The 19,145-nt window shown below is 38.6% G+C and overlaps 1 protein-coding gene and 1 pseudogene across 9 annotated transcripts in view; both read left to right on the plus strand.

Annotated features, from left to right (window-relative positions):
• The window catches only part of ERC1 (ELKS/RAB6-interacting/CAST family member 1), a 410,068-nt gene that overhangs the window by 171,317 nt on the left and 219,606 nt on the right, over positions 1–19,145 (plus strand). For all 9 annotated transcript variants that reach the window (XM_057703818.1, XM_057703817.1, XM_057703825.1 and 6 more), the window contains one exon: positions 18,063–18,194. In XM_057703818.1, coding sequence (XP_057559801.1) covers positions 18,063–18,194 — 132 coding nt within the window. The remainder of the gene's footprint in view (positions 1–18,062; positions 18,195–19,145) is intronic.
• On the plus strand, positions 11,660–12,738 carry LOC130833792 (heterogeneous nuclear ribonucleoprotein A1-like; annotated as a pseudogene).

Consider the following 19,145-nt stretch of genomic DNA (forward strand, 5'->3'; position numbering starts at 1 on the left):
ATAGATAGTGTATTTTCTTTGGTTTGTGAAGAGTAAAGCTTGGTTTAAACTAGAAGGTTCATTTTTGCCTTTTGTTATTATTCAGTGACTGCCAGTTATGGTATTAAGTTCATCGGTGGCTTCAATCTTTCTGGTTAGTTTGCCACAAAGCAGTGGTATTACTTTTTCATTTAACTTTCTTTATTCTTAAGAATATCATACATTTTAAAAAGTGCATAAAACACACACACACACAGTGTGAATAAACATATAAAGTGATTGTCTCAAGGAATTGGAGTACTATGGGCGTCCCAGAAATCCTTTATATGTTCCTTCCCAATCATCATTTCTTCCCTTCCTTCATTATTGTGACTTTTATTGTTCTTTGTTTTTCTTTACAACCTGTGTATATATTTTTTAAAAGTTTATGTTAGTTTTACATACTTGTACTTTACATAAATGGAGTCATCGTATTTATTCTTCTGTGGCTTCTTTTGTTCAACATCACGTGTGAGGTTTATCCTTGACAGCTGTGCACAGCGTTTGCACTTTTGTTGTCCTCACTGTACTGTGTTTTTTTCCTTTAATGCAAAATTCCAACATTGAAAGGGTCATACACCATGATCAAGTGGAATTTATCCCAGAGATGCAAGGATTCTTTAGTATACGCAAATCAATCACCGTGGTACACCATATTAACAAATTGAAGAACATAATTCCATATTTTATCTTGAAAGTGTTCTGAAAAGATTCTTCATTTTGTTACAACTTTCCACTTTTTAAAATGGTTCAGGTGGAAATAAAAGTATTTCTTTTTGGCATAAAGAGAGTTTGGAAATAAGCTATTACTATGCTGTTTGTTCTTGGCTCAACACATTTAAAGTGTCCTGAAGAGATGAAACGAATTCCTTGCACGTGAAATGAAAATGCTACCTGAGAATAGAGGAATCCAGGGATCTCAGGCTCTATCTACACACTGCTGCTGTTTAGCATGGCCTTAGTTGGGAAGGCCCTTTCTTCAGATGTCACATTGCTACTCAGCTGCATCCTGTTTGTACTTTTGTGTTTTGAACAGTTATTACTATGATCTACATTATGATCTACCAGTCTCAAACTTTTTGGTTTTATAAGCCCTTTTATACTCCTAATAATTTTTAAAGTTCCCAGAGTGATTTTTTAGTGGGTTGTAATGCTCATATACATATGCAGACATTTATTGCCCCAGCTCTCCACCATCTAGATGTATCTGAAGACACATCTCCAACAGTATGAAAACCCATGTACAGCTTGAATAACACAGTTTTGAACTGGAGGATCCACTTATATACACAGACCGTCTTCTGTAGTAAGTACTACAGTATTACACATTCTGTGGTTTGAATCCGTGGATGCCGAGGAACCTCAGATGCAAAGGGCTGACTATAATTATACTCAGATTAACCCCTGTGTTGTTCAAGGGTCAGTGGGACACAAGGCTGTTTGTACTGTTGTGCTAATTGCAAAGTATTGCAGACAACCTAATTGCTTATAGGTAAGAGAATGCATGAATCCACTGTGCTGTATGCACATTGGAGACTGGCAGCCCCAAAAAGGAATGAGGGAGATCTCTAGTGAACTGATATGGAGTGACTTCCAGGACATGTTGTTAAGCGGGGGGAGAGGGGGGTTCGATGGGAGGGTGGTACACAAAACACTGTCTGTAGTATGCTACTCAGTATGAGATTAAATACACATATGTCTAATCTTTTTTTGCAAAAGAAGACAGTAACAATAAACTAGAAACTAAAGAGACCAGTTATCTGAGGGAATGGTTGGGAGGGGATTAGTAGAAAGAAGGGGGTGGTTGGTTTGAGGAGAAGGTGACACTTGTCTTAGCATATCTCTTTGTGTAGCTCTGACTCTTAGAGCCATAATTGTTTCCCATACCCTTCCATAGTCTAAAAACTAGATAAACAAAACCAATCAAGGTGTGGGGTTGGGGGAGCCCCAGAAGGAGTACAGACACTAACAGATGAACTAGTTTTATAAATGAGTAACATAACCACCCTCAAAGGGGTGGGGAAGAAGAGAACGGTCCTAAGGAGATTTGGAAGCTATTTTTTTGAATACCGTGAAGCTAAAGACAAACGAACTCTATGTAAATGTTGTAATAATAAAGGAATATATTGTACATAATGAAGGCTGAGATTTTCATTATATGAGAAAGAAATTGCAGGTGGGTAAAGTGGGGGGGCCTAACTGAACCCTGGCATGCTAGACTGGAATCAGAAATACTAGTAAGAACTCACGTTGTTAAATTTTTATGCAGACAGAGAGGTATAGAGATGCTGATGCGTGTCTGCATGTATTTCCTAACTGTCCATTAGAAGCAATAAGCATACCTAACACCCAGATTTTAGTTTCTATACACCTTCCTCCAGTAAAATGAACCAAGGCATCTTGCAGAAGCAGTTGCTTGCCGGGCTGGGGCAGGGAAATACAAGTGAGCCTTGACAACCTTGTGGTTCCAGAGTGTGGGAAGCTGCCCAGCAAAAGGATGGGGGCTTGTGGAAAGACTGTGCAGCCAACCTAAAGGAGCCTGTCCTGTGCTAAAACAAATGCAGTCAAGAATAAATAATGACAGTGTTTGAATTTAATCCAAAATTATTTATTAGTGTGAAATAAATATCCATGAGTCCATGCTCATATAAGTAGTCAAATGCATAAGGAAATGGAGGAGTAAGGACAGCTCTTTCTTATAGAAGATTACTATTTAATAAGTGTAAAAGGAAATAGATTTTGAAAAATCACCATGAAGCAAACACCTCAAGTAATAATTATTGCAGACAAGATTATTCCTGGTTGTGAAAATTAGTAGATGAATGTTTGAGGAATAACAAGACTTGCATGGTCTCACAATGTCTTCCTCAAGCTGTTTCTTCACTATAAAAGGAAGACTGTAACTTTTCAATGAAGACAGAGTCACCACCTTAACAAAATGATTAAAGTTAACATTACCAGTAATGAGACCTTACTGGCATTATGATATGATGCACTGAGAAGCAGACAGATATCACTTCTGTGTTACTCTTTCTGAAAAATTCATAACCTCATTCTCATCATGAGAAAATACCAGACAAATCCATATTCTGGGGCTTTTTACAAAATAACTATGCGGTACATTTAAAAATGTCAAGATTTTGAAAGACGGGGAATGAAAGACTGGGCACTATTGCGGACAGATTGAAGGACACTTAGAAGAAATGTCAGCTAACTGAAATGTGGGATCCTGGGTCAAATCCTGGAACAGATAAAGGACATTAAGGAAAAACTGATGAAATTGGAATAAGATTTTTAGTTTGGTTATTAGTGTTGTGCCAGTTTGAATTTCCTAGTTTTGATCATTGTGCTGCAGTTATATAAGCTCTTTACAGGAGGCTAACTGAGGGGTATATGGGAACTCTGTTCTATTTTTGCAACTTTTCTGTATGTAAGTAGTTCAGAATTAAAATTTTATTAAAAATAGTCACTGACTCTATATATTTCCTCAGCACTTGTAATCACCCACTTCACTTTCCCATCTCCTTTAAATGAGTTACAAATTTCAGAAACATCTTACCACCGAATGTAATGTTACAGGATAGATATCTTGGACTTTTTTCATATACCACTTCTAAATTTGCAATGCAGATTTGAAGTTTAGAGAAGTCTGGTGTCATTAATTTTGAAAACTTGAGCTTAAAAATCATATTTTAATCCATAAGAACCAGATACTGTCTAGAGATAAAATATTGACAGAAGAACATGGTGTTAGAGCTGAACCCTTAGGATCCTCACCATTCAGAGCTGGCGTAGAGTAGGAGAGGGCAGTGCTCGAAAGGAAACTAAACAACTAAACTGAAGAGGCCAGTTGAGACAGGAGAGAAGAAGGAAAGTGTAGCATCACTGAAGGCAGGAGAAGATTGTTAATGCTGCTGAGAAGCTGAGAAAGAGGACCACATCTATGTGTGGTCTGTTTTGGGGTATCCAGGGTGGTCAAGAGAGAGAGTACCCAGCGATCCCCCCAGGCTGCGGAAGGGGGTGCCTTCCATTCTGCCCTTTTGACCTTGGGCATAGTGAATGGTCCCGCATCAATCCAGATACTTGCCTTGGCCAGTATTTCTGTCACACGCTCACCAAAATTCATTGCCCCTCACAACATCTTCGGAATATTTTCTTAGGTATATATGTGACTATTCTAAGACGCAGTTATACGATGGGCATTTAAAGTGTTTCTGCCGTGGTCCATACATACTGAGATTTAAGCTATTTTACAACTCCAGTTGATATTCACAAATACAGGACATGAGTGATTAAAAACAGTGAGGCACAGATCGGTGACAGGCCGTTCCTACTATCATGTTTTTCGATTATAGCGCCTCTTCTGTCGACAGCCTGCATTGAATTTTGCCAGCTTTCTGCTTCCAGTACTCAAGAATTTAGCTCTGTATTAGTTAAATTCAGATTTGAGTTGTTTCATTTACATTTTCTGTAAGCCATGTTTCACTGTAGTTGGCTAAATCAGATTTCGGAGTAATCTCTAGTTATCCTCAGTAAACAATTATTGAGTGCCCATTGTGGAATCGTTATTCTGCTGAGTGCTGTGAGGATATAGAGATAAATAAGAAATTTTTTTCCTCCTTGTGAACATTAGATATGCTTATTAAAACATTTTTTTTGTGCTGGATATGTGAAGAGATGTAGTGCAATTCATAAGTAATTGCTGTGTGAAGAGCTGGAATTAGGTAAATCCCAGCAACAAGAGCCTCCCAAATAAACATTGTATGGAAGCATAATCTTAGCTGATTTGACCGATGGTCATTTTGGGATTAGAAAAGCTTTGTATTGAAAGCTTACCCATCTTTTAAGGTTCAGATCAAATGTTCCCTCCCTTTGTAAAGCCTCCCTAAATCCTCGCAGTGGGAATTAATCACATTCTGTGTTGCAATTCCATTACAGTTTGTTTCTGCTTTGATTTCAGGGCTTATTTTTCTTACTTTGTATTATATGCTAGTAGTTTGTGTGTTGTTTCCCCGCATATTTGAGTTTGGGAACCGTGTCTTGATACTTTGCAGGTTGTTAGTTCTCTCTAAAATTGTTTATTGATTTCAGTTGCATCAATAAATGTGAAGAACTCTCATTCACAAGCACCTGGCCTTGGGAGCATTCTGTCAACCACATCCGTTAAGTATTTGTAGCCTCGTTTTTAGGTGAGATACTCATTAGTATAGCTACTCTGTTCTGTACAACCTGATAGTGTTGATGTTCCTTAAATATAGTTTATTGGTTTTCTAATTTATGCTCCTCTGTTTATGCAGAATCTTCCTGTGGATTTCCAGTTTTACCACTAAAGATTCTGGCTTAAAATTAACTTTTGTTGATGAACTCTACCCTGTTCTTGTTATTGTCCTATCTACTGTTCCTCAGCCTGTATTTTTAATTATATTTTATTGTTTTATAATTGTTCCCGTGTGGCTTACTCATCCCCTGACCCCTACCCCCACCGCCACTTTGACTAGTTTATATCTGCCTTAGGTTAACAGCTATTTTTTTTAAGTTCTTTATTGGAATATAATTGCTTTAACAGCTATTTTTAAAATTTCTTTTTAGCCTTTCTTAATGTTTTACATAGGTAGCTATTCATTAATTACAGCTATAATTATTGTTATATTAAGATTAAAAATTGTTACAATTTGAAAGATTTTGTATAACGATATTACATTTAGCACCCTAATATCCTTTACAATTTCACAGGTTACCCTCTAAGGGCCTCTCGTATTTTAACAAAGGAAATGCCATCTTCGCTTGGTTCAGGATGTTTACCTCATGTATTTTTATTCTTTCAGCAGTGACACTTTGTCTTGACAGAACTGCAAGTTCTCATGTGGCAAAGCAGACTGAACTGGGGGCAGGGGCTCCTATCAGGAGTGGTTTGGTGCTTTGTTTTTATTGATAACAAAGATAAGTATCTGAATTTAACCTTGAGAGAGGGGACTGTCAGCGAGATTAATGGGACTGCTGAAAGAACATTGTGGCTCTTGTGAGGTAGCTCTTCCGAGACCAATGAATATTAAGAATAAAGTTCAAAGAAAGCGAGAACAGTAGAACTAGAGATAGGGGAAAGCAGCTTCATATGCATTTAGGCACGTTCTCCTCTTAGATTCTTAGATGCAGAATCCGGGAAACATTTGTGGTTTTCTTTAAAATTGTGTTTTATTTGCTCTACCTACAAAAAAATTTTTGTCTTCTCTTTTAATAAGAGTTTTTTTCCTTTCTGAAATGAAGACTACTTATCCTTGGTTTTTATATTGGCCATGGGGATAATTATTTAAGAAGACCTTTTAAAAAATTAAGATTGTCTGACATCTTTCTAGAAATAGTATGTAATGTGTCACGTGCCAGTTACCTCTGATGTATTATTGTTCCTGTTTTTGTAAAAATAAATATTGGTTTCTTCTTAACAGATATTCTTCACCTATTTAAAGATTTAATTCTGTATCATTTCCCTTTTGATTAATTTTTTTCTTAGGGCTTTTTCTATCTAGAATATGAGCATATGTGGGTTTTTATGGAGTTCTCAACAAATATTAAATGGAGTTAGGGATTACATAGGAAAAGTGTGTATAAATCAGCGTCTGTTTTTGCAACCCTGTGGATAGTTGCTGAAATTAACTTGAAAATTGTGTTTTCCTGCAGGTAGAGCACCTACTCCTATTGTTGGCACATGTGCAACTTTTTAAAGCTTTTAGCTCAAACTGTGCCACTTATCATTTAGGAAAAAAGCAAAACAAGTCTTCAAATTATTTTAAGAAATTCTTCCATGTTTGATATGTCCTCAATAGATACTTTTCCTCTGGACAAAATTCAGTTCCATTTGATAGTCAATGGAATTTACTGAAAGAATGTTTATTGATAGTACGATTGTATAGCCTATAAAGCTATTTCCTATAGTTAAGTTTAGCCCTATTCTATGGGAACTTCTAGTCACATCATTTGAACTTATTTCAGGAATGCTCTCCATAAAATGATGAGTGGTTAAAGTTACATTTGGCAAGAAAATTCTTACAAGTACTAGGGTCTCACTTCAGTGAAAGGAATGGTTTAATCCTTTCCTTTGTGTTATTGTGGAAACTCCTCCTTTGCATTTGGAAAGTGGAATCTCCAGAGAGATTCCTTTTAAGAGAGGGCAGAAGCAGGTGTATATAAAGCCCCTTTGCCAAGACCTCAAAGGCAAGAGACAACCTCTTATGGACCACATCAGTTGTTTATTATATGAAGTAAAAGGTTATTTTTGGGGTTTTTGGTGAAGGCTTTGAAAATTTGTGCTTGTTCTTTTTAATAAGCATTACTGATCAGAGGAGACATGACCTATGATTAGGTAAACCCCATGTCCTTGCCCAAGCTTCTGTTACCCAGCTACCAGAATTTTCAAGATGAGAACCTGTCCAGTCTATGTAGGATATTTGTACTAGATGCTCTGTAAAAGTTATTTATATAAAGCATCATTTTATATATATATGTGTGTTTCCATTTCTTTAATGAAGTGCATCTGCTTTTGTTTAGACTTTGGTTTTTAACAGTTTGAACTGTGGGAAATATTTGAGGGACTTTAAAGAGGACAGGGAAGAAAACATCTTTACATTTTAACCCAAAGCATTTCCTTAAAACAAAAAGTAGTTGGTGTGTAACCAGATTCTGTCTCTGTGTTAGGCTAGCTTTCTTTTCTTAAAATTGACTTCATCAACGCATCTGGCTTTAATTCCCCCCTCCCCCCTCCCCCCACCCCCACTAAGCATGTGAGCAGTTGGTAATTGAATTCTGACATGTTGAATGATTTTAATGAAATCTTCCACATGTGTATTTATGCTTGGGGGATGGGAGGAGGAGTGGGCAGTGGGGTTGAGGGTGACAAAGAAGCACTGTCTCTTCACATTAAGGGTAATGGGTAGCAGTTAACATTAGTATCTTTCAGAGCATGTTAAACTCTCTGGTAAGTGATGTTTACCCCAGAGGAAGTGGCTCTTAATGTTAGGCCAAGTGAATGACCTCCACTGGCAGGGCTAGGGCAGAGGGACGAGTGGACCTGGGAGGCTGCCACCTCGGATATTCTTCATGAAACCTGCAGTGACTTTCCTTCTGCTGCTGAGAAAAGCTTAATAAGATCTGTCCGTATCAAGTGATTTCTTTTTATGTTACTGTATTACTGAACCTTTTTTTTTTTAATTTGGAAGATGTTTGAAGAGAAGAAAAAATTACTTTTTAATTGCTGTTGTCCCTTTTTGCCTTCGCTTTCCTTACTGAACGTTTGATCTGAAGGCAAGGCAGCAGAGAGAGTAGAGTCTTACAGCTGGTTTATATCTGATGTTGACAAAGCTGATGTGAAGAAGTAAAGTTCAGAGGAGTGAATTAGGGGAGTGGGATTATGGGATTTGCTGAAGAGTCCGGTCCAGTCTTCTTGTTCAGTAGCCTGAGTGAAGTTACAGCTGTCACAGCTTTTGTCCTAATCTCGTTTGAATGTTGGAAGCTTCTTGTTTCAGGGTACGAGGAATTCTCTGGTAGCTTCCCCTTTCCTGTCGTTCTCCCTCTACCATCCCTCCAACACTAGTCACAAAAACACCTGCATTGAACCCTTTCCTCTGTGAATGGAGTGGTCTCATTGGACCCCAGCTAATAAGTAGAGGTGGCATAACAAGTAGGCTTCAGTACCTAATCCAGTGGCAAGAAAACTGGCCTCTGTTAGTTCTGATGAGTGCAAATGCAATTTATAGTGGAAGTAAGATTCTACAGGTACTTTTAAGTGAGAGCAGCTATTTAAAATGGTAAAATGTGTTCCTTTACAGTCTCCACGCAGCTATTTAGTGAATTGTCTGAGGCACACAGTACATGTCTAAATGCTGGGTTGCCTGAATCAGTTAAAGTGAAAAATGAAAAGTCCAGTTTGGAGCAGGTGAATGAAATTGAAGTCTCTTTCTCTACTTAGTCTTTTCCCCCCAGGCTGCCAGTTTAGTATTTTTCTTCCAAATGATGAATGCTAGAAAATTGATTAACTCCAAACAGTACAAATAAGTCCTCTGTTTGTAGTTTTATATTAGACTCTTGTTTTTGGCTACATTTTGTGACTTTTCATCCCGTCTGCCTAAAGAGTAGACTTGATTATATTGAAAATTCATGAGGGATCAGGAGTTTATAGAGGGCTTTACTCAGTGGGAGCCAACAAGACTCTGATTTTCTTTAAAAAATGGGTTGATTCCCCAAAGAAGGGAACTTCACTAAAATGTGGAGACTAAACTTATTAATAAACCTCTATTTTTTTTTAATAAATTTATTTATTTATTTAATTGGCTGTGTTGGGTCTTCGTTGCTGCACACGCTGCTTTCTCTAGTTGCGGCGAGGAGGGACTACTCTTCGTTGTGGTGTGAAGACTTCTCATTGTGGTGGCCTTTCTTGTTGCAGAGCACGGGCTCTAGGTGCATGGGCTTCAGTAGTTGCGGCACATGGGCTCAATAGTTGTGGCTCATGGGCTCTAGAGCACAGGCTCAATAGTTGTGGCACACAGGCTTAGTTGCTCTGCGGCATGTGGTATCTTCCTGGGGCAGGGCTTGAACCCGTGTCCCCTGCATTGGCAGGTGGATTCTTACCCACTGCGCCACCTAGAAAGTCCCAATAAACCTCTATTGTATAGCTCTCTAAACATTGACCCAATAATTTTTGTCAGTTGAATTTTGATTGACTGGCATATTGTTACGTATTCTTAGGACTGAACTGTCATTGAGTTAAGTTGGATTACTCTTTTTTTTTTTACCATAACCACAAGAAAACATCTTTCATTAGAACTCTATCCAATTGCAGACTTTCTTCTAAATAATTCCTGACAGAGTGCATATTTTCCTGACCTCATATCCAGTGAGATGCTGATTCACCACCCAATTTTGTGAAGTCTTCTGAATATCTGCCTTTTACAGTTTAGGTGTGTTTGGATTTCATTTTAATTTAGTATCATTTGGGTTCCATTTTAATGTAATCTCATAACAAAAGCTGTGTCTTTGTAGTCCTAACAGTTATTTTTCTCGCAGAAACAGTTTGATAACCACTGTTCTCATTCTTCATTTCTTCCCTGATAATCCCGTTTTCTTGTATTGGAGCTGTATTCTTGGCTACTGTGAAAACCATCTTCCAAGATGGCCCCAAAGCATCCTTACCTCTTGGTGTCTGTGCCCTGGTGTAGCCTTGTGGCAGGGTCAGTCTTTGTGCGCAGTAGAAAGTGTCAGATGTGATGATATGTGATTTCTGAAGCTGGATCACAAGAGACATGGATGCCCTGCCTTGCTCTCCGGAGTCACCTGCTCTGAGAAATCCAGGCGCCATATCATAAGTGATGCTCAGGCAGCCCTGTGAAGAGGAGCAGAGGCCCCTTGCAAGTGTTCATCACCAAGTTGCCGACCACGTAGGAGGAAGCAGAGGACTGAATCCTGGTAGACTTCTCAGCTGTCCCCCCATGAGAAAACCTGGAGCCAGACTGTTAGGTTAAGCTGCTATTGACTTTCTGACCCACAGAAACTGTGTGAAACAAAAAATGTTCACTGTTCTTTTAAGCTGCTCCGTATTGAGGTAACTTGTTATGTTGATATAATAAACAGCTAACACAGGCACTTTATAGCCTAGGTACTAAAGTGATCAGCCACATGCCTGAATTTTTTTTTCCTTTCAGTGCACAATTGTTTTTTTCCGTTGCTCGAACAGTAAGTGCTATTTGAATTTATTTTACTCGTGTTACCACTGCAGTCATTTTCAATCACTTGTTAGAGCTTTTGTCAGTGTTTGCCATACGGATTCTCATGAAGTAACTCGTATTTGTGTGCAAATAGGCTGTGAACTAAGAAGAGTTATGAATTTATATAAAACATGTATAGCCTTTTATAGATGCATTTCATATGTAAAAACGTCAGCATTGTCCAGTAGAAATATAATACGAGCATGTGTATAATTTTGCATTTTCTAATAGCTTCAGTAAAAAAACTGAAAGGAAACAGTTGACTTTAATTTTAATAATGTACTTTTCTTAATCCAGCATATCCAAAATATTACCATTTTCACATATAATCAATGTGAAGATAATCAATGAAATATTTTACATTCCTTTTTTGGGGGGAGGTAGTAAGTCTTCAGAATTTACAGCACATCTCGGTTTGGACACATTATAAGTGCTCAGTAGCTGCATGTGGCTAGTGGCTGCTGCATTGGACAAGACAAATAGTGTATTTAGCTGAAGAAGTTAAGACTTTACTCCAGGCTAGCTGCAAATCAATAATGCGTATAAACAACAGGAATGATGTTCTCAAACTTAAGTGAGGCGTGTTATACCTTAACTTTAATCTGTATTTACATTTAGTTCCAGTAAGTCATCCTCTGCTTTCTGGATGCCTGAGAGCCTTCAAGCCTATGGAGTATCCCAGGGACAGAAGGGGTTAGGGGTCTCAGAGGTTCTGTGTAGATTTCTCCAGATTACAGACTTGAATTGGCATGGCTGTCTCATGATTTGTCTTGATGGGTGAATGTGGACTTTTTGAAAGAGAAAGTCTAGTTAAGAATACAGAGCACACCTTTCTGCCCGTGGACGCCGCCGAGTAAGCATCGTTGATGTCTCTCCACTCCACTGCCATCATGTCTAAGTCAGAGTCTCCCAAAGAGCCCAAACAGCTGCGGAAGCTCTTCATCGGAGGTTTGAGCTTTGAAACCACCGATGAGAGTCTGAGGAGCCATTCTGAGCAATGGGCAGCGCTCACAGACTGTGTGCTAATGAGGGATCCAAACACCAACCGCTCCAGAGGCTTTGGGTGTGTCACCTGTGCCACTGTGGAGGAGGGGGATGTGGCCATGAGTGCACGGCCACGCAAGGGGGATGGAAGAGTTGTGGAACCAAAGAGGGCCGTCTCAAGAGAAGATTCTCAAAGACCTGGTGCCCACGTAACTTGTGAAAAAGATTCTTGAGGTGGCATTAAAGAAGACACTGAGGAACATCACCTAAGAGATTATTTTGAGCAGTAGGGGAAAACGGAAGTGATTGAAATCATGACTGACCGAGGCAGTGGCAAAAAGAGAGGCTTTGCTTCCGTACCGTTAGATGACCATGACTCCGTAGACAAGCCTGTCATTCAGAAACACCACACTGTGAATGGCCACAGCTGTGAAGTGAGGAAAGCCCTGTCTAAGCAAGAGATGGCTAGTGCTTCATCCAGTCAGAGGGGTCTTTGGTGGTGGTCGAGGAGGTGGTTTTGGTGGGAATGACAGCTTTGGTCGTGGAGGAAATGTCAGTGGTCGAGGTGGCTTTGGTGGCAGCCGTGGTGGTGGTGGATATGGTGGCAGTGGGGATGGCTATCATGGATTTGGTAATGATGGACGCAGTTTTGGAGGTGGTGGAAGCTACAAAGATTTTGGCAATTACAACAATCAATCTTCAAATTTTGGACCCGTGAAAGGAGGAAACTTTGGAGGCAGAAGTTCTGGCCCCTATGGCGGTAGAGGCCAATACGTTGCCAAACCACGAAACCAAGGTGGCTATGGTGGTTCCAGCAGCCAGCAGTGGCCATGGCAGTGGCAGAAGGTTTTAATTACTGCCAGGAAACAAAGCTTAGCAAGAGAGGAGAGCCAGAGAAGTGACAGGGAAGCTACAGGTTACAACAGATTTATGAACTCAGCCAAGCAGAGTGGTGGCAGGGCCCAGCTGCTACAAAGAAGACATGTTTGAGACAGTACTCGTGTATGGGCAAAAAAAACTCGAGGACTGCATTTGTGACTAACTGTATAACAGGTTATTTTAGTTTCTATTCTGTGGAAAGTGTAAAGCATTCCAACAAAGGGTTTTAATGTAGATTTTGTTTTTACACCCATGCTGTTGATTGCTAAATGTAATTAGTCTGATCATGACGCTGAATAAATGTGTCTTTTTTTAAATGTGCTGTGTAAAGTTAGTCTACTCTGAAGCCATTTTGGTAAATTACCCCAACAGTGTGAAGTTAGAATTCCTTCAGGATGATGCCAGGTTCCATTTGAAATTTATTTACAATCTGCTTTGGTGGAGAAGCTATTCTCTTCAGAAACCATGGTGTAGTTGAACTGACAGTTACTGTGTTGTGACCTGGAGTTCACCTTTAGAAGGATCACCCAAGCGAAGTCATGGAGTTTTTTTGGTTATTAATATGATCGTTGGCACATCCTATGCAATATATCTAAATTGAATTATGGTAGCAGATAAAGTTACAGATGGGAATGAAGCTTGTGTATCATCCATTATGTGTAATCAGTTAACGATTTAACACCAAAAAAAAAAAAAAAAGAATACAGAGCACATTCAGGGCCTTAGGCTGTAGTAAGAAGTACTTCCTAGGGCTTCGCACATCCCCTGCTTCCTTGAGCCTGGGCCTCAGAGCAGGATTGTGCCAAATCTGCTGTGTTTCACAGTTTCTGAGGTTCACTGCTCTACCAAGTGACATTTTATTGCCTCACACATATTCAGAGAAGCTGGTGGTCACCGTCACTTCTACTCAAAGTTAGGACATTGAACAGATTAGAGATTTTTCTGTTCAGAGCAAAACACTCTATTAAGTATGGTGTAGATGAGCAGTTTTATCACCAGAATTCTGTGTCAAACTCCATCACCAAAGTCTACTCACTGCTGTTTTTGTAAGTATATGTATGAAACAGTTTGCACAGAAAAGGGGATGGGGGACAGTTTTGAAAGCTCTTGGCTTGGTGCTGTGTCTCAGACCTCGGCTATGGGGGTTTAAGCTTTAGGTATCTTCAGAATCTTTGAATTAATAGCAGAACTTATTGCAACGTTATCATTCCTTTAAAAAAATGTTCTTGTTTGGAGTATCCCACGGTTACCTCAAGACTGAAAAGGAATTTATCATAATTTTGACCCACTCATTCAAATTTTTGGCATGAAGAAATTCACAGGACTTTAAAAAAATTTATTCAGATATAGTTTATTTACAGTGTGTTAATTTCTGCTGCACAGCAAAATGATTCAGCTATGCATATATATACACATTCTTTTTCATATTCTTTTACATGTGGTTTATCACAGGATATTGGATATAGTTCTCTGTGCTTTACAGTAGGACCTTATTGTTTATCCACTCGGTGTATGATAGTTTGCATCTGCTAGTCCCAAACTCTCAGTCCTCCCCTCTCCCAGCAACACCCCTCCCCCCCCGCCACCTGCGGCAACTACAAATCTGTTGTCTGTCTCTTCACAGGACTTTTGAAGAGAAAACCGAAGAGCACGATGACTTAAAACGCATACATGTTTTTTTCTTAAACCTTTTCTCCTCTTTGCCGTTAGCACTGAGTTGTCACATTTGCTTGGTCAGCTCTTCTCTTTCCATGATAGTTAATATGTTTAGAGTATCAGTATCTGAAATAGTCACCACATTCATAACTATCTCCAGAAGTTCTGTATATTCATGTTAATTTACTTGCAGTGTGCGCTATACTTTTAACATATTTTTAATTTGACTGATTTTTTTTCAGAACAATGTATATTTATATCGTATACAAAGCAGGGCAGTACTGCACGCTCATCTGCCTCATTCTTGTCTAACCTTGATTCCTGTCCCTCGAAGACGACCACTTTCACCTCTTTGGGTTGTTTCTTCTGCTGTTTACTTCCACTCTTTTATCGTCGTTTGGTTATTTTTCTTATTTGGACATTAGTTATGTATTGACTGCTTATCATGAGTGATGAGGAATTACCTTTTTTACACAGGTCACCCCACACACTTCCCTTTTTCTGTCTTTCCAATCCAGTTATATCAAGTTTTCCATTGTTGTGACAAAGGCACGTACTGTATTATGACTTCATTTCCTATATTGTACTTGTAGTTTTTCCCAGTGGTGGTAATTGCTTTGTTCATTTTATTAGTTATTTGTATACATATCACCAGTTTATCCCCAAATTCCTTTCTCCAACTATAACATTCCTCCCAGTATTGTTACTGTTGTAAAATACATCATCCCGTGCTCATTAACCTCAGGTAACCTTTGCACTCACTTCTTCTCTTGGAGGCATCTGTCCTGGAGTCTCTGTCCTCTGCTCCAAACTGCACGTGTTCTCCAGGCTTGCTGTCACCCCCACAGTTCCCTTTACCACGCACTTGAGACAGAGCCCATCCCTGCTAACTTTCTGAGAGTCTGCAGTGTCGGGTGAAGTTTTCCAGACTTTGCATTCCACCCTCACATTTGATTGATGGCTTGGATGTAGAATTCTAGATCAGAAGTCATCTTTTTCTTGGAGTTTTAAAGGCATTGCCTCAATTGTCTTCTAGTTTCCTCTGTTGCCATTAAAATGTCCGCTGCCTTCCTTTTTTTTTTTTTTTTTTTTCCTTTTTTTTCCCCTGGGTGATCATTTTTGGCCTCTCTACACTTTTTACAACCTTTTCTTTTCTCTAGTATTCTAAATGTTATAAAGGAAAAGTACCCACAGTGTAATCCAAGTACAGAAAAATGTATTTAATCTTCAAGAAAGAGTGAGGACAAGAAAGAATAATTATAAATATGACCTAGCACTGTGTTTAGGGTTCCAGTATTTGTAGAACTAAAAGGTTCTATTTATTTCTGGCATTGGCTCAATATTTTATTAAATGAAATAGATTCAAGTACAAAGGAAACTTCCTTGGTTTGCCTTAGCAGGTATCTATTAAGATTTCAAAAGTAAAACTGGAACCATATTTTATTCACTATCTGGTTTAAGTAGTTATGGACTTTGTTGAAGATGGTGGAGGGTATTTGATTTGCTATCTTCGTTTTCTTGTGACTGCCCTGGTTTAATGATTTCCTTAGAGCAGATGGTTCCATGCTTAGTTTTACACTGAGATGTAATATGATTTATAATACTGAATGTCTCATAACAATTATTTAGCAGTCTTCTCCTTCTTATTTGTGGTTTAACTTAGCTTCTGTTTTTTGTTTTTGTTATAGAGAAAGATTTAAACCAGCCTTTGCCATTAGGTCCAGAAAACTTTTAAGTAAATGGCCTTGCACACAGAGCTCATCTGGTAGACTCTAGTTGTAACACTGGTTTCAAGGAAACTTTGAGTATGAAAACCTGCACCGATCATCTGCATTATGACAAATTACTAATCGTCCTCACTCTAAAAAAAAGGTTTTACTGATAAAGTCTCAAAACTATTTTTTCGGCCTGTGCGCAAGTGCAGGTAAACCCGTTTGCTTGAAATTGGTCCCTGGAAGGTTATGTGGAATAGCTTCTTCAGCTTCAGTTTAGGTTAGGATACCAGAAACCCCTCAGGAGATCTCCAGAAGACAGTTTAAGGGTGAAGGATGTAATAGGCTGGACATAAACATAATACTGAGCTATTCACAGCTAATTGATAACAGGAAGCATTAGTTTTCTGTTTGCTCATAGGAATCTGTAACTCAGAATCCTGTGTTACTACAGATGTAGTTATTCACTAGAGGATTCGACAGGATGGCACTGATCATTGCATCCATTTCTTTCCACTAATCCTTCTGTTACATTTCATTTTCTTTGAATCAAGAGAAACTGCATTGGACTTTGTTTTCAGGGGCATCATTCCTTGTCTCTCTCTGCCTGGCCTCATGGTAGAAACCCGTATTGTACTCCACTGTTCACGGCAAGCAAACTGCTAGCATTTAGATTTCATCAAAGAGCATTTTTTGTGTAGCTAAACTGCCCTTTAAAAAACAGAACCTTACTTATGGGACTAAATCAGAGTATTTTATAACATCATCTCCGAGAAGAATGAACACTTTAAAAAAAAGTGAACTAACATACATTGTTGAAATGTGAATATTCTTTTTTCTAAATCCCTTTTTTTTTTAATTGAGAAAAATGAGAGCAAAAGATATAACAACTTTTTATTAGGAAGGATGTCAAATAAGAAATGCCATTCTATCAAAGTTGAGAGAAAAATCTGACTTACCTTTGACAGATCTCAAGTTCTAGATTTCTGAAGACAAGGTTGTCAAAAAAAGGACTTTCTTCTACTTTGCACTTAGGAAAAGTTAATTGCAATATAATCAAGTAAGAGTTGCATAGGTAAAAGACAAAAATCCTTTCGTATCTTTTGCTGGGATGAGTACTCAGAAAGCTAGACAGTGAGTGAACAAATCTTGTTCTTTTTTTCATATGTTACTAAAAGGCAGCACTTTATTCTTAATCTTCTGCGTCTGTAAGAATTTAAAGGAGAAATGCTTAGAATAATCTCATGAATCCAGTTCTTCATACTACTTGAAAACTGTTTCATTTATTCTTATTTTAAGATCTTCTATCTTACGTGATTTTAAAGTCCTGTAGGATTTTGTTTGTCTTGTAGAAATCTGTATTTACCCCCTACCCCCCTGCTCCAAACGTTACTTCTCAGACTTGTGTAGAATATCAGGGCTAGTGGGTTTTGGTTGACTAAACAAATTACTCATCCTTAGACAGACCAGTTACTTATATCCAGTTATATTTAGTTTTCTTTTATGAGATTGAGAGAAAACTTTACTCTCTTGAATTCATTAGGAAAAATCTCCTTTTGCATTTCTTTTTTAAAAAATGAATTTGCAGTGGTTGTCTATATGTAGAATATAATCTGACTGATCATGCTGTTAACTTTTTCATCTAAGGCTTAACTTTAGAGGGAAGGAGAATGTTTTGCTCTTGAGCTGTATGACTTAGGCTTCATCAAAGCTGGCTTTAAGCCCAGTTTAGAGAGTAATTCAAAAATAGCTTTGTGATTTTAAATAATCAAGCCCTTGCTACCTATCTGCCTAACACAAACAGTTTTCTTCTGTTATGGAGAAAGTCCATCACAGGTTTCTCTTGCTTAACTAACTTGACCCTTTGCTCTTAATAGTATACTTCTTCAGCCGCTTTACTTCTTTCTTCCCGTGTTTTATTCTTTCCTTTGTGTCCATATCTTTTTAGCCTAGACTTACTTCTGAAGGGAATAACATTTTGGAAGCAAATAGCCCCTTCTTGATAAATAGGCTCTCCTTGGGTTAATTAGTCTCCTTCACCTAGTCTTCCATCGTTTTCCAGGACAGTCTCCGTAAGAAGGATGACAGGATTGAAGAGCTGGAAGAAGCACTAAGAGAAAGTGTACAGATAACTGCAGAGCGAGAGATGGTGCTGGCACAAGAGGAGTCAGCCAGGACCAGTGCTGAAAAACAGGTCTGCGATCGATTTTATACACTTACTGGCAATGCTGCTGGTTAAAGGAAAGGTAAAACCTAACCAGTATAGTTTAGGTAAACTATACATAATGTATGTTTGCAGGGTTTCAAAAACACTTCATCAAGTGTAAGTATTTAGACTTAAATAAGAATTAAAGTATAGTTGTATAAGGGTTGCTTCATGTCAATGCAGAGGTCTGTGCATTATGTATTTGGGGCTGACTTGTATATGTTGATGTTGTATATGCCGACACATCTGATGAGATGAAGTGTAACTTGCCTGTCTGTTACCAGGCTGAGCACAACCCTGCCTTTAAATCGAATGGGAAAACGCAAACATTTCTGAGTCCAAGATGTTGATTTAAATAGCAAAAGGTTTATTTCTTTTATAGCCTGTCTTGTTCTCAAGAGCAGTTAGAGTTATAACAAATTGAGGTTGAGAACAGGTATGAAGGACATAGATGTTGTGCTACCTGGGAGTCCCAGATCAGCATCTCAACCTGGAAGTGGCTTGTTAAAGAATTCTGCTGTTGCTGTTTGTTTTCTGTGTTTTTATACATCTTTTTAGATCCTCATATCCTTGCTTTAAACTTACCATTAGGAAGAATAACTAAAGGTGGGAGGTGTGAGTGGAAGAAATAGTTTTAACAAGTGGAGGCTCTAATCTCAGTTCCCATTATGAGAGTGTCATGTTTTCAGTGTTGTTTCCATCTCTTTGTTGAAGAAATACAAGTGCCAAACAGGTAAAAAGTGTTCAATGAGAGGGTAACATGAATCTTTTGGGGAGCCCTTTGATCAGACCACCAGAGCTCTTGTGAGCTAGGCTAGCTCTATAGCAAGGAGGATGGGTACCTTTCAAAGCAGACGTGTGCATGGTGTGTACCACCAGGGCGTCCCCTCATGACTTAGATACAAGGATATGGTTTCTTTAGTGTCAAGTGTAGAAAGA

This window comes from Hippopotamus amphibius, chromosome 12 (assembly GCF_030028045.1).
Source record: "Hippopotamus amphibius kiboko isolate mHipAmp2 chromosome 12, mHipAmp2.hap2, whole genome shotgun sequence".
In the NCBI taxonomy this organism is placed as follows: Eukaryota; Metazoa; Chordata; class Mammalia; order Artiodactyla; family Hippopotamidae; genus Hippopotamus; species Hippopotamus amphibius.